General features: G+C 47.7%; 1 protein-coding gene across 3 annotated transcripts in view; it reads right to left on the bottom strand.

Moving 5' to 3' along the window:
• Nucleotides 1-21,984, bottom strand: part of ENO4 (enolase 4) — a 418,823-nt gene that overhangs the window by 224,221 nt on the left and 172,618 nt on the right. For 2 of the 3 annotated variants that reach the window (XM_069611918.1, XM_069611916.1), the window contains exon 7: nucleotides 2,621-2,689. The exons of the other annotated variant lie outside the window; for it this stretch is intronic. In XM_069611918.1, the coding sequence (XP_069468019.1) occupies nucleotides 2,621-2,689 (69 nt within the window). The remainder of the gene's footprint in view (nucleotides 1-2,620; nucleotides 2,690-21,984) is intronic. 3 annotated transcript variants of the gene reach the window in all.

The raw sequence follows: 21,984 nt of genomic DNA on the forward strand, positions 1-21,984 counted from the left end.
ATAAAATAAAATGCAAATAATCAGGCATGCACTCTATTTGTGTAAACTGTCGCTACATCTAAAAAAATCAAATAAAAGATGTTGCAAGTAATTAATGAAATCAGAATAAGCACCTAATGTGCTGTTCTTGCAGGCATCCATTTTATATTATGTCTATATGCTTGTTTGAGTCAGTCTCCTGATGGCAATAATCAAACACCAGCTCCCTTCAGCCCGCTTGCAGGCCCTCTTTAGGTAGAGCGGGAGCAGGCTTTTTTTTACTGTTGTCAATGTAGTGAATTCTAAGGACCAACTGTGGTGTTATAAGTTTCAGAAGACTGGCATGTCTTTAGAATTTAATTTTAAAGATACCCATCAGTCTTATGAAAGTTATAACAGAGCACGTCGGCAATGGACTCTTGTTGTGTAATACTTTAGTCTTATCCCTCAGTGCGAACGTCTGCCCACTCCACCCACCCCTTTTTTTCAGTTGTCATGATGTCCCCCCCAACATTTACATCAAAGTTACTCCACTGGCAGTGCGCATCACGGCCTCCAGTCTTCAGGTTCCTCAGTACAGGACCAGCATCTCCTTCCCTGCTCCTCCAGGGCTGGCTGTTCGACCCTGGAATTATTCCTGCCTCCTTTTTTACTATCAGCTTTGCATTCGGGCAGCTCTACCATGTGTATTGGTTCTGCAGTAGGCTTTCACCTCCTTGCTGCATCTTCCTCGTCACAGTGATATTCTTCATCCGGCTTGGAAGAGTCTCCCTCTTCCTCATCCCAGTCATTTTAAGGATGCCTTCTGCTAAACTATTACAAATTGTGGTGTGGGGGATCAGAGGGACTGGAGTGGGGGTTAAGGAAGGTGGGAAAACCAAAGGGGTGTATGAACATTGTGTTCTCCCAGGGCCATTGTCACCAATTCCATGAAGGTTTTCCCCCCATGAGATCCACTCGCTGAGTACCACCGCCAGGAGGACAATCAGGTAGCGGGCTCACCTCCCTGGTCTCATGGAAAGGGACGTCCCGCATGGAATATGTGACAATAACCTGGAATTGGTCACAGTAGACAGAATAGAAGGAACGATGAGGCGGTTTTGGCCCAAGACAGGTAAAAGAGGAAGGGAAGAGGTACAACATCCAAGCAAGGAGGCCAGAGAAGGTGTAGTAAGAGCAACAGAGGGAAGAAGGTTCGTGATCTAGTGAAGCAGACATGTCCCAGCCATATGTTGGGTCATTGAGAGTGCAGGTGGGGACCCCTTGCTCCAACTAACTCCTCTGGAGAACCCACAGTTATACCCGTGGTTTATGGAGAAGACAAAAAGGCTCACCATGAGGACTTGTCAACACAGGAGCAGAGACAGGATTTGGTGATCACTGGGAAAATGCAATCGACTGTTTGAAGGCTCCAGGGTCCCAGGAATTCTGGGAAATCCAGAATGGATTAATAAGAGGCACATTAGCATTCGGGAACCTCTGGGAAACCTGCAAAGCCACTGAGTGGTTAAATGATATCACACCCAGTCACCAAAGTGGGTAATCAGTTAATTGTAGTGGTCACGCCAACGGATAATCCAGACTGGCAGAATGATACAGCACTGACCAGATACAGCTCTTGAACACTTATAGAAAATAAAAGATTTGTATACAGTAGGGAAAAGTACATATTTAGTGGAAATGTTATCACCACCCCATACAGTGATCTTCATTATGGCTATGCTAAATCCGTTGCTGCTTGGCTTGTGATTCCATAAATCGAACAAAGATTGTAAACAAATGATAGGCCCATGTGATGTGAAGGAATAAGCAGAATTCGTTCATATTTTGTTTAGAATTCTCTGTGAACCAGGGACACTATATGATGGTTCAATTAATTATGCATAATGTGCTTCTACAGAAATACAGATGAAGAGTTGTATACTCATCAGATACACTATACAAAGAAAGGATTCTTCAGTGGAAATGGCCATGGAAAATACAAACTGACTGGAGTCATGAAATATGAACACATTAGCATAGATCCCATTGAAAAAAAAGAATTTATAAAGAAGACATTTTTGGTTATGAGAAACAGATTCACTATACATTTCTGAATGTGGCATGCATTGCATAATGTCCTCTTTCATAATATACTTGGACTCATCTTGCTATCAAGTGAGACTCCTGAGAAACATGGATCTTCCGTCACACACCCGCCCTTTGTGGAACTTATATGTTATATGGCATTTAGGATAGATTTAACTCAGGTAAAAGTGGACTTGCGACGAAAGGCAGGACTGAAGAAGAGGAATCCCAAACCCACTCCTTCAGAGGAGCTGTTCTGGTAGAGTCCCAGAGGTGGGAGCCAGCAAAGAACACTGGCAGTTTGCTCTGCAAGGCCACCGCAGTACTCAAGAAAAACTCTGTCTTATTTAGCAGGGGATATTGGTATCTTGAACTCAATGGTATACCAGGATAGAATGCAGCCAGTATGGGGTGTAAAATGGTTTCCCGTGGCGGGTAGCCCTCTACTGTGGGGGACCCCTACCTGGGAAAAATGTAAAGAAATACAGTAACCAGGTCAATATCCCTACATATAGACAGCAGTCTACTTTCTATTTTTGGCAACTTCAATTATTACGCACTCATTAAATCTTACCCCGGTCTTGGACGTGCTGTCGATCAGATTACTGATTTCTTTATGAAGAGCCAGGCACATGTCTACAGTCTGAAAAGATAACAAAAATGAATGAAGCCATGTTTCTTTATCATCGGATGGTGCTGGAACTTATTTATGTGGTGCTTATACATCAAAAAGTGTTTTCAGCCGCCACAGGACTAAGGGAGGGCAGAGGGGAAAAAATAACAGCAACGGTCCTACCAGGCCTTGTGACATTGAGATCGCGCAAGTGCAATAACAGGGAGAGGGGATGAGGGCAAAGTGCAAGGGAGAGGGGCCAAGGGTCTGGGCAAGGGACACAGGAGGGCGAGTGCTCAGGCAAAGGGGTACGGGTCTACTAGTGTGTGGGAGGGGTGGTGGACCAGACACAATAGGCTAGTCAGAGAAGGGCCAGTGCTGGTAAGGGAAAAGGGGGAGACTGGTCGAAGGAGGGCCTGCCGCAGTAAGGATCATGAGGGATACAGGCAACCAGACAGAGGCAGGTGGAGCTAGCAGGAAAGGGGGAGGGGGTAATCACATGTAATTGTCCACAGAATATTTAAATGCAATTAAAGAACTACAGTTGTAGGTATGCAGCACTTCCACACATGTCAAAGTTCAGCTCCCCAAACGTGGCAAGAAGTGCTCCAATGATGACACCCATCTGCCTACTACCCAAAACTGCTCATCGAGCGGGCCGCATGTCAGTCATTCTGATGCCATTGCTACTGCGGTCGCTGAGCCAGAGGTTTGATGATGGCTGTCACCAGAAAATGTGGGCCCTAGAGGCAACGTGGCCAAGAGGCATTGGGCATTATGGACTGGTACAAGGTGTGTGTCTGGCTGCTAATAGAAAATTGGCAATGGGTTGCCAGAGATACGCACGGGTGGAAGCGTTGCCACACACCCAGGGCCCTGAATTAGGAATCTAAATGAATGTGTAATTCTTCCGTCTTTGCCAGCATCACCGGGTTAGCCAACTCCTTTTTTCTAATTTCGATCACAGACAACCCAACTAACAGTACTTCATGAGCCCGAGCATGTGACTCTACAGCCGAAGATAAAAAGAGTGTTTGTGTATGTGCATGAGAGCAAGAGACTATGGAAATCAAATTGAGAGGGTGGGGAGCAGCATGCTCGAATTCTAACTGTAGAAAAGCAGATTCTTCAGACACATCTGTAAGGTTCCTCAGGTGAGCTTTATTCTAGTTACATGTTAAGCTGATACAGAGAACCACCGAGTCCCATCACCCAGGATAGGCTGCTCCAACTGCTCACTCCTGGAACCTTCACGACAGCGTTCACACCCAAACATTCTCTCAGGCACAGCAACATTCACTCAGCATCATCATGCACCTGCATTCACTCCAAGCACAATACACCACTAACGCAGAAAAGTTAGAAGTGAGACGCCCTAAATTGAAGGACTATCACTGTTCCACCTTTTTTTACAATGTTTTGGGGGTCACACAATTTCCCTCTTTCACTCTCCGTAACTGCACCTTTACCATTTCCCTTCTTTTTCACTTAGTTAATTTTTTAACTTTTCCTGATTGTTTCCTTTCTCCTTATAAATATCATTTAGTGTCGCCAGTTGGCCCTTAAAGTGTTCTGCCTGGGCAACCTTGGTCATGGTCAAACTTCATAGTTTCGGGTTGCCTCATTGGAACATGCCAACCTTTGAACCCGATACCAAAGAGAGTGGTATGCTAGTCATCTCCACCACTATGGGGCCCATTTTTGAGTCCCTTGTAAAAAACACAAAGTTTCCACTTTAACACACAGGTCCCCGCCGCCTTATTTTCCTCATTTGCATGGTGCAGCACAAAAGGTGAAGGCAAAAAGGTGATGCACACGCGTGTACGCCGCCCTTTTGCAGTCTGCCGTGCAGATGAAGTAAACGCCACCTGCCATGTACGCAATAATGGATTCCTATGGAGTCCACCGGCTTTTTGCTAGTTGAAAAAGCCGGTGGACTCCATAGGAATCCCCAGCATTTGCCCCAGCATGAAAATCCATGCTAGCGCAAACGCTGGAGTATTTATAGGGTGGAGAGGAAGGGAGTGGTGAAAATGTAAGTTGCGCTACGCCCCTACTCTCCGCCATACAAATCCATGAAAATGGGCTATGATAAGAATCAACCGCAGGAATCAACCGCGTGCACGCCTCATGCAATCCTTCCTTTCTTGTACTGAACCCAGAACGTGAGAATTTCCTTCCTGGCCTGCTCTGACCAGTACCTGATTTGAATGGTTCTCTCCATGATGTCCCCTCTCCTCCTGCGGCTTCTTTTCCAGCTCTCTAACATCCCATTCAGCTCAAATTTATATCTCCTCAGAATTTTGAAGAAGCCATTTGGATTTGTATTTTATTGAAGTTATATAGCCCTTTAATCCAAAGTGCTTTAAATAAGAACAAGCAAAACACAACAAGCATGAGATGGTAAATGAATCATAACACGAAAACAGTTTAAAGAACAATTTACAACATTGCAGAGGTGAGGAGGGCGTAGGGAGGGGCAGGGTGAGTGAGGGAAAGGAAGGAGTTAGTGGGGGTAGAAGCGGGAGAAGAGGGAATACAAGGGTGAGTGAGGAAGAGGAGAGGAAAGAGTGGGAGTATATGAGAGCAGGGGGTGGGGAGGAGGAGGTAGAGAGGAAAGGGAAGAGCAGTGGTAGGAGGTGAGGAATGAAGGTGAGGGAGAAGGACAAGAAGAAACGAAGGGTGCTAGGGAGGTGAGTGAAAAAGGTAAGATTTGAGAGAAGAGCGAAAGGAAGGGAAGGAGGGGGAAGAGCAAATGTGAAGGGGGAGGCGGTTCCAGTGGAAGGGAGCAAGGAGTTGGAAAGATCGGAAGCGGGAGGGGGCACAGGGAGGTGGAGGAGAGAGTAGGAAAAGATTAGCAGAACGGAGAGAACGAGAAGGGGTATAGAAAGTTAAAATGGAGGAGAGATGGGGGGACAAGACCATTTCAAAACAAGACAGAGGAACTTGAATTTGAGATGGGAGTGAAACGGGAGCCAACCTAAAGAGGAGAGAGAAGAGGAGATGGAATCGAGAGGTGAGAGAAGGCAGAGGGAGCGGATGGCAGAGTGGTAGATGGATTTGAGTGGGGAGAGATGAGAGGAGGGGAGTCCAAAGAGAAGGGAGGAACAGTAGAAGAGTCTGGAGAAGATGAGGGAGGTAATTAAAAGTTTAGTAGCATGAAAGGTAAGGAGGGGTCGAATTTTACGTACGTTATAGAGGTGAAAGCGACAAGATTTGGCAGTAAGAGAAATGTGGTGCATTAATGTTATGTTATGTTAAGTTGATTTATACCGTGCACTGTTGCCATTTTCATGGTGACCAGGCGCTCATGTGGCTCTGTAAGGAAAAGTAAGTTTGGTTAGTTAGTGAAAGAGAGTGGGCTAGGATAGATGTGGGCTAGGATGATGATGCTCATCTGTTGATGCCTGTATAACCAGGAGGAACTGGTGTCTGTGCGTGTGAGGTTTCTGGGTCTTTTTTGGTTTGTGCATTGAGCTTGTTGTGTCCAAAAGGGCAGTGCCCAGTGTTTTGAGTTGTTTGTTGTCAGAGGTTATTGGGTTTGTAGCTTGGTTAGAGATTGATGTGTGGTTTTTGTGTGTTGGTGTGTCGATTCACTAGCCCTTTGGGCGTGTGTTGTAAGTGGGAAGTGTGGGTTGTGTGGAAGAGAGAAGTGGTTACTGGGTTTTGGGTGATCTCTGAGTATTTGTAGCTATGTTATTGTTTTTCATTCTGTATTTCTCCCCTGTTTCTGGCATATGGTTTGTAGCAGCAGGCATCATATGTGTTGGGTGGACTGCTCGTGAGAGTGTTTGGAGATCTATGCTGGATCTTAGGTCTCTTCTCAGTTGCTATCGGGTGATTTTTGCTTGGATGAATTTGGCTCTTTATCCGTGTAGTGATTTATGGGCAATGCATAGGGCTTTGAACTTGATTGGTTTCTTTACTGGTAGCCAGTGTAGATGACTTAGGGCTGGTGCAATGTGTTCTCTTTGATTTAGTCTCAGGAGTAGTCATGTTGCAGTATTTTGGGTCTGTTGTAGTTTATTGGCAAAGCATTCTGGCATTCTGAGGTAGAGACTATTTGCGTACTCTATCCTAGATAATACCAACAAAATGATTGCAAGGGCTCTGTGTGTGGAATTGAGGTAGAGGAGGACCTCTCTTATTAATGGGAGGAAGTAGAAACATGTTTTTGCTCTTGCGTTGAAATGGGGTTCCAAGATCAGACCGTTATCCATGAGGATTCCCTGATTTGTTATCATTGTTGACATCTTCGGTTGGGTTGCCGCGCTTGGGGGCCAAGTGAGGGATGTTTGTGTTGGACTGTCTTCTCATGGGGAAATCATTATTTCTGTTTTGGTTGGGTTTAGTTTGATGTTGTCGACTGACATTCAGGTGTTTATGTTGGTGAGGCATTTACTGATGGTGTTGCCCTGGTCATTGTCATTGGTTATCTTGAAGATGAGTTATGGTGTTGTTGGCTTAGTTGTAGGCAGTCAGTCCATGGGTTTGAATGAGCTTTATTAGAGGGGGTCGGGGGTCATATAAATGTTGAAGAGGTGTGGGGAGAGGCTTGATCATTGTGGTATACCGCACGTGATGTTAGTTGTGCTTGATGAAAATGATGGAATGTGGGTTCTTTCAGTTCGGTCGGTGAGGAAAGATTTCAGCCATAGTAGTGCAGATGTTTGAATACCAGATTCCTGCAATCTCTTGATAGACATTTTGTGTTTGAGCATATCAAAGGCAGCTGATATGTCCAGTGGTATGAGACCAGTTGGGTCTTGTTGTCCACATTAATTTTTAGGTCGTCCCTGCGGGGGGTCAGAAAAAGAACACAGACTCCCAGAACTCCCATCTTTACCTACACTAAGGGGATTCCCTACCTAACAATTAGCTTTGTTGATTGATCTTGATTTGGACTCTCACTGATGACTCACAAGCACCTTAGTTGTCTAAGGTCCTCGTGAGTCATCAGTTAGGGTCCAAATCAAGATCAGTCCACTTTCCACACTAACTTAGTCCAACCCAACCACTGTTTAGAACAACAAATGTACAGAATGACTCCCTTATCGGGTCGGGTGCTTTTCCACAAAGTTCAGTTCAATAAAGTATCCATAGGTAGTTCTTGATAACCATTGTTATCAAATCATACAGTTCTCATACTGGGTTCTTCAATGTTTCAACTCTCTCTTTCAGTTGGGTATTCCTTCTTTTCTACTCATCTTCCTCTTGTTTGATTCTACAGTTTCGCCCCTCTCCTTTCATGGGACAAGTTTGAGTGTTTCAGTATTGATTCTTACTCTTTTCATATATACTTTTGAGGTTTTTTCTCGACTGGGACGAATATGGTTGCTCCAGTAAAGATTTTCACTTTCCTCACATACTCTAGTTACTTTATCTCTTCTGCAATGAATATGAGGGCTCCAATAGCAATTTGTATCCTCTCCAGGCATTCTTCATACTTTCTTGGAATGAGTATAACCAGGTTACTCACCGTAGTGACCACCTTGCTCCTAGTCCATAGTCCCCTTTCCTCCATACTTATGGGACATCTCTCCGTCCTGTGGGGCGGGACCGGAGGGATATCTCTCCGTCCTGTGGGACGGGACCAGAGCACTTTGTAAAAAGCATCCAAAAATTGTTTTAAAATATTTTGTCCCTCCTCTCTTTGTTGCTCGGGGCCCGGCACACGGCCGTAACCCCGCCCATCTCGGCTCTGCCCCGCACATCGCCCATCAGTCCTTTTCTATCGCCAGGTCAAAGACTTTTTAGCAATAACAGAGGAACCTTATTAGAGAGTACGGCGGGCGGGCGTATGGAGGAAAGGGGACTATGGACTAGGAGTAAGGTGGTCACTACGGTGAGTAACCTGGTTATACTCCTACGTCCCGTCCCCTTTCCTCCATACTTATGGGCGATTCCCAAGCACTCCTTAAAGGAACTATGGGTGGATGGAAAAACCCCTTACTGAAAAAGATTCTTCAGCACTGCCTGAACAAACTGAGTATCAGCTCTTGAGCTCATGTCTAGACAATGTTTACAAAAAGCAGATGGGGAGGCCCAAGTAGCTGCTTTTGCGATGGTCTCCCAGGGGACATATTTCTGAAAGGCAACCACGGCTGCCTTGCCCCGCACCAGGTGTGCATGAATGCCTTTAGGAGGCTTCAGCCCTTGGATGGTGTAAGATTCCATAATGCAGGCTGCATTCCACTGAGAAATAGTCGCCTTAGATGCCTGCTTACCTTGTGGGTTACCAAAGGTCACAAACAGTTGAGAAGAACTCCTAAGCTCCGATGTTCTGTCCAGATAGAACTTAAGAGCCCTTCTGACATCGAGACAATGCAGAACCCTTTCTGCCTCTGCGTCAGGGTTCGGAAAAAAGACCGTCAGGTAGATCGACTGGTTCAGATGGAACTCAGACACCACCTTTGGCAGGAAAGCAGGATTTGTCCGTAGGACCACCTTATCCTTGTGAAAGACCAAAAAGGGATGCTCCACCGACAATGCCTGGAGCTCACTCACATGCCTTGCTGATGTAACGGCTACCAAAAAGGACACTTTCCAGGACAGGTACTTGAGGTCCACCGTGGCCATCGGTTCGAAGGGTTTATGGCACAACGCCGTCAGGACCACATTTAGATCCCACGTCGGATGCGGATTATGAATTGGAGGATAAAGGCGTGTCAAGCCTGCAAAATGCCTCTTAAACACTGGGTTACACAGAGAGTAAGAGCATTGGTCTGTAGAAAGGTAAGTGGAAACCGCTGAAAGATATGTTCTGCATAACAGAACGTGAACGCCCGACTCTGCTAAGAAGGATACAAAGGACAGTACCGTGTCAATTGTAGCCTCCATTTGGTCCACTTGCTTGTTTAAACACCAATGACAGAACCCGAGCCATTTGCTTCTGTACTGAGACCTAGTCGAGGGTTTCTGGCTGGCTGGATAATACGGATGTTATCCGCAGACAAGTTAAGGTGTTCTAAAGACTTGAACTCAGGCACCATGCCGCCAAGCTGAGCGATTGTGGGGAGGGGTGCCACAGTTGCTGTTCCCCCCTGGTGAAGAAGATCGGGGGTCACCGGTAACCTGATCGGCGGATACACCGACAGGTGTTGAAGTTCCAAGAACCAAAATCTGGCCGGCCACCACTGGGCTATGAGTAGAAGAGAACAGCTCACCGAGTTCGTCGATTTGCAAATTGCTTGGTGAACTAGAGGCAGAGGCGGGAAAGCGTAATCCCTCATGTTGTGCCATGGAATCTTAAGAGCATCCCCCAGAGAGGAGGCTCCCAGCACCCCTCTGGAGGCATACTGAGGAAGCTTCTTGTTTACCGCCATAGCGAAGAGGTCCACTTCCGGTGTGCCACAACACAGGAAAATCCATGAGAGGACCTCCGCCTTCAACTCCCACTTGTAGCTGAGGGCATCTGCTGTGACATTCAGCTGGCCCGGGATGTGCACTGCTAGCAGCCAGACACCATGAAGAACAGCCCACTCCCACATCTGGATGGACAGGTCCACAAGGTGGGGGGGAGACTTGGTTCCCCATTGCTTGTTGATGTAATACATCGACACCACATTGTCCGTGCGTATACGGGACACCTTGTTGGCGATGATCGGTCTGAAAGCCCTGAGCGCGAGGAAGATCGCCAGAAGCTCCAGATGATTTATGTGGAGGAGCTTGTCCTGAGGCCACCAAAGGTCCGAGACCTGAAGAAGATCCAAAATCGCACCCCACACTAGAAGGGAGGAGTCCATCGTAACCGTCACTGTAGGGGCTGGGTCCTGAAACCCTGCACCCACCGACAGGTTGCCGAGAGAGGACCACCACTCCAGGTCCGCTCTCATGGAAGCTGAAATAATTGTCAACTTGGAGTCCGGATCCACAGGCTGACGCCATGAACTCCGAAGAGCCATCTGCGTCCGCCTCATCTAGCAAGAGGAAGAGCCAACACGCACGAGGCCATGAGGCCCAGAAGCCTCTGGAACCACCAGGCCGACATGCTCTCCGACTGCGCAAACATCTGATACGTGGCTAACGGATCCGCCATTCTGTCCCCGGCCAGGTACACCCTGCATTCGATCGTGTTCCAGCGAAAATCCAGGAAAATCAAGTCCTACGAGACAGTCATGGAAGATATCCGCCAGTTCATCGACAGCCCAAGATGGAACAGGAGCTGTAGGAGAGACTGAAAATTGCACGCAGCTTTCAACGGGCAAGGGCTGCGCAAGAGCCAGTCATCCAAATACGGATACACATGGATACCCTGCAGACGAAGATAGGCCGCTATCACCGACATCATCTTCGTGAAGACACGTTGTGCCGAGCTGAGGCCAAAGGAAGCACTCGAAACTGGAAGTGCTCCTCTCCCTAAGAGAAAGGGAGATAACTCCTGTGTGGATTCCAAATCAGAATATGCATTTACGCATCCTGAAGATCCACCACGCTGAGCCAATCGCCCATCTGCAAGGAGGACCGTATCTGGCCGGGCGTGATCATCTTGAATTTCTCTTGGGGTAGGAAAAGATTGAACTGGGAAAGGTCTAGTATGGTGCGCAAGCCAGCCAGGTTGGGTTCGGGCACCGTAAACAGCCGGGAGTAGAAGCCCTCCCCTCGTTCCCCGAGGGGAACAGGTTCCACAGCTCTGAGGTCCAGACGTTTCTGCACCTCGGCATTCAGGGAGGGCGATCCCGACAGCTGGAAAGGAGGGTTGAAGGAGGGGGTAGGGGTAAGCGGAAGCCCGCCCGAGCGACTGACAAGACCCATCTGTCTTTGGTGATGGTCTGCCACGCCTCCCAATGAGACGCAATGTGTCCTCCCACCGGAGTCTCGTGCGAGCGTGGAGAACCCTCATTTCGTAGGTTTTCAGTGGTGTTGCCACCTGAACCTGAGGAGGAGGCTGAGGAGCGGGAGAAAAACCGAGTCTATTGTTGTCTCCGGCGGTTATTCCCCGAAGGGGTATCCGCCCTATGAGATTTCTGGTCAAGGAAGCCCCTGAAACCAGAGGAGGGCCGACTCTGCGCCAACGGTCTCTGAGTTTTAAAAGGAGTTTTAACTAGGACTGACAAGGAGTTAGCTGCCTGAGTGCTATCCTTCATCTTGGTCAGCTCTACATCCGTTGTAGAATGAAACAGCTCCTTACTGTTTAAACGGAAGGTCCAACACCTTGTCCTGTACTTCCTTTGAAAATTTGGTGGCATGCAGCCACGCCTGTCAGGAGGTATCAACCCCCAACATAAGGCCCCGAGCCGAGGTGTCTACATGGTGAGCCGCAGCCTCCAGGAGATCCTGGACCAAGACCCTGCCGTCGGATAATCCCATGTTAAAATCCTCCAGCTTCTCGACTGGAATGAACTTCTCAAACCGCGACAGACCTTTCCACATCTGCATATTAGCCCCCGCTAACACCAGTTCGCATTGGCCTGCCGGAGGTGCAAGGCCAAGTTAGCGAAAATCTTCCTCCCAAGGGAGTCAAGGAGCTTGTCCTCCTTCCCCAGAACCTAAGTAGCCATCGTAGAAGTGGATGCTGCAGGCCTGGACTGTAAGGTAGCCGCAGCCACCACCATGGAGGAGGGGGGCCGACAAGACGACAGAGCCACTTCTTCTGAAGAATGCAGCCTGTATCGTGCATCAATTTTCTTATTGACGAAAAGTCAAGAGTGTGGCTTTTCCCAGACCCTGCAGACCTCGGCCAGAACGTCCTTCTGCAAGAACAGGCCGGTGCGCTCCAAAGGAAACAGGGTGAACGCCCCACAAAGCACACCCTCCTGCGGAGCGGGTGCCTCGGGCACCGTAACATCCAAGAAGCCCATCATGTCCAGTACCCGGTCATCAAAAGCTCTAATAGAGCGGAGCAGGTCCTTGTTGTCTTCCGACAACAAGGACCTGGATGATCACCCTGTGCGTGATCCGACAGGTCAGGATCCTGTTGAGCCGTGTCGGGCACCACCTTGTCCATGGGGGACAATGGAGGCAAAGCCGGATGAGTCGGGGAAGGCACCGTAGGCAAGGAAGGCGCCGGCGGAACCACCGGCGGAACCACCGCAGGACGGGTGGAGCCGGAGACGCGGGTAGACATATCTCCCTAAAAAGCCCTTTGAAATATTCCCTCAAGGGGTTGGTACGCATAAGTGCCTGAAATTTGCCGAAAAAAGGCATCCTGCGGGGACTGTTTTGGAACCGGAGGAGGCCTCTCATAAGGAGGATAATTCCAGGGACGTAACGGGGAAGGTTGCCACACCGGCCCATCTCCCGATGTATCCACAAAAATCAAAGGTGCCGACCCCACAGGCAACAAAACATTGTACGGAAGGGGCTTCCGAGCATTCTAGTCATAGACTGGCCGAAAGGGATGCGCACAAGGAACTCTATGTTCACCCACAGAACCAAGCCCTACACCTGAGGCCGATGGCGTAGTTGTAGGGGTAGCGCACAAAATGGCCGCCACGGTCGTGACGGGAACGGCCACCATTTTGTCATCACCTGAGGGGAACTGCAGCACGTGAGGAAGTGAGGCAGGGGTCCCCTTCGATGGATCAGGAGTCTTAACTTTAGCCTTAACGTAAGGAACCTCCGCAGAGCCGGTACTATGAGGCCTGGAATGTTTCTGCGACATACCAATCGCCAAATTAGCCTTCCCAGGAAGGACCTCGGCACTGCCGGTAAAATAAGAACTTTCCTTCTTTGCCCCCTGAACAGATCTGGCGTCGCCGCAAGAGCGGGAACGGTGAGAAACAACCTTCACCGATAAGGCCTTGCCAGGCCTCTCAGAAATGTTGGTAGCTGTAGCCTCTGTACGAGGGACCTCGGACTCGGGTCCGGTAACAGCCTTACTAGCGCGGGCCTCGAACATCCGTTCGTTAACACCAAGCCCCGCCGAGGCCGCGGGGCGAACCCCAGTCTTATTTTTGAGGGAAGCCGATAGAGAGGCCTCAGAGCAAACTCCGGTACCCCACGACTTAGTAAAACTGGGTCTACAAGCAGCCCCCACAGGAGGGGTCTTGGAGCATACTCCGGTATCCACAGGCCCCTTACGGAGACCCTCAGAGAAAACTCCAGTACAATTATTAGGCCCAACAGGCACCTCAGGGCAATTCCCGGTGATGGAGCAATCTCCGCTCCTCCCGGCTCGAGAAGAACCTGGAAAAGTGTCTCCCGCCCGGGCTGCTCTGAAAAGTAAAGAACTTACCGCGCGTTTCTTCTTTTCGTCGATAAAGACTTGAAAATCCAAAGGAGGAGTTCAACGGAACACCTCCTCCCTCTGCTCCAACCGACGCTGAAGTGCCCGGAATGAAAGGGAATCACAGTAAAAACAGGAGTCCCAACGGTGATCCGGACCCAAACAGTCTAGATAAAGAGGATTGGGGTCCGCCCTCGCGAAACGTCAGTGACACGATGAACAATCAGGAAAGTCTAGTTTGAACGACATAGACAGACCAGTTAATGATCGCTAGCGAGAGCCCGAGAGGAAAAAAGGAAAGAAAATCTTCCGCGGATGCAAGTGCGTCCATTCCCGAACGAGAAGAGAAAAGGACTGATAGGCGATGCGCGGGGCGGAGCCGAGATGGGCGGGGTTACGGCCGCATGACGGGCTCTGCGCAAGAAAGAGAGGAAGAACAACATTTTTTAAAAGAATTTTTGGATGCTTTTTACAAAGTGCTCCGGTCCCGTCCCACAGGACGGACAGATGTCCCTCCGGTCCCGTCCCACAGGACGGAGAGATCTCCCATAAGTATGGAGGAAAGGGGACGGGACGTATGAGTATGAGTATTCCAATAATGATTCTCCCTCTCTTCATGTATTCTTGCTACTTTATCTCAACTGGGACGTGTATTTGATACTGTATCTCAACTAGGACAAGTATGAGCGTTCCAGCAATGATGCTCCCTCTTTTCAGGTATTCTTACTGCTTTGTCTTGCCTGGGACGAGTATGAGCATGTCTTGTATGAGAGTTACATAAAAGATTACCACTTTCTTCAGGTATTCTCAATGCGCTATTTTGACTGGGACAAGTATGTGCGTTCCATTAATGATTCTCACTCTCTTCAGGTATTCTTAATACTTTATCTTGAGTGGGACGAGCTTGAGCATTCCAGTTATGAAGGGAAAGAGTGGCGCAGAAGGCCCAGATATCCTGAACTGCATCCTCGTGCTGGAGAAGCTAGAGTCTGTGCTAAGATCAAGTGTGCTACCTTGCCCCGTGCTGAAAACGTGGGGAAGGGAAGCTAATTATCCAGCTGTCCTGACATTGTTTTTTAAACACTTTTACTTTTGCATACATCATTTTCCCACACCATTTGTATTTAGAAGTAAGGATTGGCAATAGGTTTATTAGTATTAGACATGACTCCACTAGGACTGTTTTCTTTTTACTTTGATGGTTGAAGCTTGCTCCCATCCTTAGATTTAAGATTATATAGACGCTCATCCAATCCAATGAAGTTCAATAAACACCTTGAACTGTGATCACTTGTGCCTGTCTTCACTGTTTGATACCATGCCTTCTGTACATGTCCCTTTTAGACAGCCTGCCGGTGGCAGCGTCTTGTTTCTTTTAGACCTGTGAGAATGTCTGATGCCATGCTCTGAATCCCCTGTAGCAGATTGGCATCACTGGATACATTCTTTACTAGATTGCATCTTTTTTGTCTGGGTGCTGTAAGAAAGCCTCCTGCCTGTTCCTAGGAAGTGGTGTAGGATTGACTCGGGGGCAGGCCTGCCATTGGCTACTTTATGTTGGGCCTGGTGAGATATTGGGAGGAATCTCTGGTTTCCCCTGCAGAACAGGCATGGGTGGGGCCAGCGGCAGATCTTCACATTAACGGAGTGGCACCTTTAAGAAAGGACTCAAGCGCTGTGCACTTTAGGTCTGTGGGCCATGGCCATCAGGGCCAGTGGTATTACTATCACTATGGAGATTAAATTAAACCCAAGTTAGCAACACCTGCCCCAAGAATATTTCTTGCATACACCCATAGCACAGAGCGGTGAAATGAATATGTTTATATCATTTAGCCACACCAGGTTTATTGATAAAAATTTCTTGGAAGTGAATTAGGAAGTCTTGCAGGTCGGATTCTTGAAACGGTTTCAGATCTTTCACAAACATCTTCTCAAGTTGCTTGGGTAATGCCGAAGTGAAGAGAATGCCCAAAGGATACACCACTGTTGCCTCTATGCGTTCATTTCATGCGTTCAATGGGCCTCATCACGAGTTGGGCGGTAGTCCTTAAATGCGGCGGTAACAGTATTACCACCGCATTTAAGAGCTGGCCGATCACGAGTTGGGCACTAAATGTGCTGTTTTACCTCCAGCCAGCTTTTTGCGGGAGGAGAAAATCCCATGTACCGCCCTGTTTGTGGCGCAATTACCGCCGGCTGTATTAGTGTACAGTATTTGCGCTGAAAATGGCCCATTGGGTCCAATGGAGATTTACAGTTAACGGCCAACCCGTTATCCGGCGGTAAGAACACTGGACTGGCTGGCGCTAACGCTATTACAGTTGGGCAGTATTACAGCCGGGATACCACCCAACTCATGAAAAGGCCCAATGAGTTTACACAGTAGACCTGGATTGGATTCTGGCGATTTTCCTGCTGGTTCTAATAAATGCCATCCTCCAACACTTTCATCAGCTGTTAGGGTTTGTAACACTTGACTACAAATGTATATTCAGATGTTGGTGTGGAAAATGATTTGTAAATGATTGCCTAAATAACGTTGATGGGGAATGTAATTGTAAATATATGAACATGAGAAGAGTATGTTGATTCAAGAAGAACCAGTCGTTATATTCAGCACCAGGACTAGAGAAGATGAGAGAAAACAATGAATTTTGACTTGTATGCTTGAAGTCAGGATGGAGAAATGAAACTTGGCTGACCAATGCACTATTTACTTGCATGCTTGTGTTTTTCTGCATTATCACAATTATTCATAACCTTGCTTACACTTCCAAAATTATATCAATGTATTAATAACAGGAGCAGCTTCAAGTGAATGATGATAACAGCGGGCAAGTCTTAATTACAATAAGGGTATGTTTGTTGTTTGTTTGTTTGTTTATTCATTCATTTGTTATGCGCACCAGACCTGTAGGTAAAAGGGCGCAGCAATATGAAAATGCAAAGCTTACATAGTTAAAAATATGCATTGAATATACACAAATATACACATAAATTACATAAGTACAGAGTATACAGAATGTGAAAATATATACAGAGGTGAGGTGGCCTTTGTAGTTGCAAGAATAAACATGAGCAGTGTGCAGAAATATGCAATGCTTAGTCAGATCCTCTGTGTATCACTAAGGTACGCAGGTGAGCTGGAGCAAAGGGCAAAACCTGTATAAATGGTATGTATCTGTGCTAGTTATCTCTGGAAAGCTGAGGAGTGACATTGGAGGGCCAGGATTGCCTCCCACCTAATAGACCATTGTGCTAATTGATAGGAATGAAATCCTCATTAGTGAAGTCAATACATCTTCCACTCATATTGAAGTCAATGTTCTGAAAACCTATAAAAGTTGCTCATAAAAAGGTGGGGTAACAGTGTTGGGATTGCTTGGGGATTGTGTGCTGTGCATCCTGTAGTGCTGCTATTGAAGATTTACAGAGCTACCTACCCCAAGATTCGAGTCCTGCATTTGATTTCTGCGACATTGGTAAGAGGACTAGAACCCAGTTCCACACTGGAAGCCGTCGTAGCCGGGCCCGTCTGAAAGTGGTTTCCTTTATCCTGGGCTTTCTGTGGATGTTGCCTTACTATGTGAATCCATGCTTGTGTGTTTTGTATGGAGCAGGCCACATTCTAACGCATATCTCCTTATCTTTGCTAACTTCCCATAGCGTATCCAAGAAGTTGCAGAGATCTCTGCTATATGCCAGTTCAAAAGGGGAGAACCCAGTGGAAGCCTGAGGTGTCGTCTGTGTGTGAAGCGGGCCCTGGTATCAGCACATCCAAGTTCCAGTAATCTTCGTTGACAAGCTACTGAAGAAGGTTATTAAGGGTTTGGTCAAACCGCACCCGACGTGATCATCTTGGGGATGATACATTAAAGGTGCATATGATGTCTATGTGGGGGAGGATTGTCAGCTCCAATCTAAGTTATTCTGGATATGCTCATTCCCATTATTATAAGGGCTGAGAGGTCCCATGATATCCATATATATCCCAGACAAAGAGATAGCAATAATGGGAAGTGGTTGCAAGAGGGCGTAGCCAAAGTCACTGAAGGAGATTATTTGACAGACTGGGCCCGACTTGCAGTAGTCCTTGATCGGTCGGTATATTCATGTCCAAAGGAACCAACCTAATATGTGATCCAGAGTCTTTACTATTCTCTGATGTCCGGTGGTTAGATGGGAGTTTGAAAGGTCCAATACTGCCTGTCCAAAAAATAGCAGAACATTAGTTGGTAGCCTACCCAGGAAAGCTGCTACACTCCACAAAATACTTCCTTTTCTTTTCAAATCCCTCATCTTTGGAAATGATAAACTTGAAGGCAGGTGGCATTGAGAGATCATTTCACTGGGCTGCTGTGAAGTCTGGGATAACAGGGGTGCATCACTGCTTCCCCTGGCCTCCAGCGGTTGCTGGGAAACTTTGGGGGCGATTGCCCTTGTCTTGTCTCTTTAGTAAAGAAAATTTAAACAGGTACCCTATCTCCCCTCTTTTGATAGGGCTAAGCCCTTCAGTTTCTTCCACCGAACTCGGAATGCATTTTTCACAAACCACCTGTGCCATCGTGTCCCCTTCCACACTAGGAGGGTATAATCGATATGATTAAAAAGTAGAACCTGGTCTCACCCCTCAAAAAGTCACTAGTACACATGCCCCCAATCTATGCCATTCTAAAGAGCAAGCCCTGGCTTGGTTGTCACTTTCCCAAAGGCTTCCTGGGGAAATTGCAATCTCAACCCCTCGAGCACGATAGCTCGACCGCTGGAAGGAACATTGGCATATTCTATGATAAGGGGGTCAAAACCAGCAGCTAATGGGGTGTCTTGGAAGGACAGCCATTCAGAAAATCTTCTCTATTCTAAGAGTTGCATCTGGAGACAATAGGAGGGCCTCCAATTGGTTCTCTGTGGATCCCACTTCTGGTATCATCAACCCCAATGCTAAATTGATTCCACAGCAGACAACTCATTGGTGTAGAAATGGACTTCACACAATGTTGGACAACTCAAGAAAGGGCTAGTGTTGTGGCAGGCCAACTGAAGAGGCCCCTATAGACACGGGACCCAGGGAGGCTCAGCGTATTTTATAATTCCAGTTGGCCCGCAACAACTGGCGACGAGGGGACCATGGCCCCATGTGGCCCTCCGGCACTGTTCCAAGATCACAGAAAACTAACCCCATGGCCCATGAGGAAGATGGCAGGACGAGGAATGCCGGTGTCATCATTACTACTGCGGCGCTGATGCTAAGCAGTATGTAGCACAGCCCCTCTCACCCCCGCGAGGGTTCCATGTGATAATATCGCCGCAAAATATCGCCATACAAAAATTTCGCCATATTTTTGTGCCAATATTACCCCATGGAACCTGCGGGGGACACCGCCGCAACTCCCATATATTTTAAAAGGAAGCGGGGGACACCCCCGCAACTCCCCCATCCGTTTACACCATAAATTATCCCCACCAAAAATATCGCCTATGGCCGTTCCCGACGACCATATGTACGGCGATATTTTTGGTGGCGATAATATTACCCGATACCCCCGCAAGGACAGAGGAATAGCCAGACAAGTGAGAGGACCAGTCGCTCATGAGCGAGGTGAGCCAGGACAGCGCCAAGGACCCGCAGTAAGCAGCTGGGGGGAGGGAGGAGTGCACCAACAGGTTGGTGCGAGCAGGCCACACGGCAGTTGATGGTCGCGCTAGACCACCAGGGAACGTAGTTCTCACCGCGTGGAGGGCGGAGGACGAAGAGGCATTTGAAACAACTAATAAATACAAAGGAGGGAAAAAACTGAGAGAAATGAACCATAGGACCCATAACCATCGCGAGGAGGGCGGGGGGAAGAAGCAGAGTGACACGTGGGATACCAGAAGACAGAAAGCTCGACAGACAACAGGACAGGAACGGAGAAAACGGGCAGGCCTCAAGTCGTGCTTAGGGTGACACTAGGAAGAAAGCAGGAGTGAGCATGTGCACAACCAATGGTATCACAGGTGCACACCACCTCAATAGAACACAAGACAAGCCTGCCAACCCACACACTGCACCAAAGCCACGAGCAGTCAGAGAACTTCAGGCAAACAGACACTCAGCAAGCCAACATGGCGGACGAAGCATAGGCAGCTATAGATCTAGGCGCAGGAACTGGAGCATTAGCCAACATTGGAGCGGGAAACACATCCAGGGCAGCATTCCTAAGGCAACCCAACCCAGTCACACTACAACCACATCATGACCAAGGACAGAGATGGGAAGAATAGATGGAGGAATTTGAAGACTTCATGAGGGCCATCGGAGACCAAGATTCCCCCAATAAGATAGACATCTTCACCAACCTTGCTGGAAAGGAAATTAAAGGAATACTGAAAACTTTTACCATGCAAGAGAAGTCCACGTATGTCCACGTATGCGCTACTAGTGACAGCCCACAATAGGCAGTTAGTCATACTACCTTTCACATCGGGCAGCCCAGTTCTGGGGCCCACCTTCTTTGCTGGACATGGTGCCACTGTTCCCACCTAAGATGGCAGTAACACAGAGCTCCTCAACTGTTTACAGTTATTGAGCAGCGCTTCCTGCGTTTCCTTGTCTGCCTCTGCGTTTTCTGTTTCTCTGGATTGGATTTGGACTTCCTTCCTTTCTGTTTTTGCGCATTGTGAATCTCAGCTCTTGTGGATTGCTCTTACCTGCAGTTACACCTAGGGACCTGCTTTGTTTTCTCCCTTGTCTGCTGTGTTTGGTGAACGAATCACCTACAAAACTATGTGCATAACACATAGAGCAATCCACTGGCTAGGAGCAGAATTCATACAAAAGGAAATAACCCTTTACAAGGTGACCAGAACACTGAGATCCAGCGAAGATCTCTCCCTAAAACCTAAACCATACACGAGAAAGGAACTTGGTGGATCAGCACTCTCATGCTCAAAATTAAAAAAAACTTCTAAAACCTGGCTCTTCGAATTTGAACTGGACGAAAACGAATGAACAACATTGCCTCACAGTGGAGAAACACCGGAGAGTATGCCAAACCAGAATAAAATCCAGGGGAGACGAGAACAATCCAAATGGGTAGGAGATCTAGGGCTATCCTTCCCTTGATCTAGGGGATCAATGGGAAACAGGGGATAGAGAGACAGTCAGATCTAAGCTAATGGACCACAGGACATGGGGAACACATCCCAATCTCGAGGAACCCGTGGGGGTGGTAATTCAGGCATACTGAAACATTTCCTAGAGGGGAAGATAGAGCCATTTGACGATCCACTATTCTGCACACATCATAGGAGGGGCAAGCGTATCACACTAGAATAAACAACGGGAAAGTATACATGCAACAGTCCATCACAACAGACGGTGTAGGATAAGGTACCACAGACAAATTTCCCTACCAATAAAAACCTCATCTTTCTGCCTACACTGCTCAAACTACTAACTTAACACAACCATACCTCTACGGCACAACAAACCGCACACACTTCACTACACCACAACAATGAAACAACTCACACATAGCCTTGCACAACAGACAGCACATGACGGCTACCAACCGAAATACACTCCTATGCTCAGCGAGCAGTGTCAACCTAATTGAAGCTGCCAACAGCACATCACAGCTCTTTTGCTCCTTTTTTCCTGCTAAGTCCTGCTAACTTACCACCCCACCCTTTTCCTTTACAGAGATGCCAGAGCGCCAACCAACCACACAAGTGGCAACAGTGCACGGTATAAGAACCTTTTAACATAACATAGCATCTCTGTTCTTGCTGGAATTCCACCCTGCTTGTTTTTTTGGATTGTCTCTGGATCACTCTTGATCTGTTGCGCTGTTTTTGGAAACTTCAGCTCCGATTCCCGAAGCAACTCATCCCCGGTGTTCTGCGGACATTAGATATTCACTTAGTTGACCGTCCTTCTGCCGTTCAGGGGTCAGGCCCATGCATTTCCCCCTGGGACTTTGCATCCGCAGGCTACCCTGACCTATGGACTTCTACCAGTAGGTAGGAACAGTGCTAGGTAATCCCCACACTCCAGCATCCTAATCAAGGTAGGAAGGGCAGCGAGAAGGAAGGAGGGGGGTCTTGTATATTGTTGGGTACTCTCTTTTCCATTTACTGTGTTTTCTCTGTTTTCCTTCTGCAGCACCTCACG

This window comes from Ambystoma mexicanum, chromosome 8 (assembly GCF_040938575.1).
Source record: "Ambystoma mexicanum isolate Mex_15411 chromosome 8, UKY_AmexF1_1, whole genome shotgun sequence".
NCBI classification, from domain to species: domain Eukaryota; kingdom Metazoa; phylum Chordata; class Amphibia; order Caudata; family Ambystomatidae; genus Ambystoma; species Ambystoma mexicanum.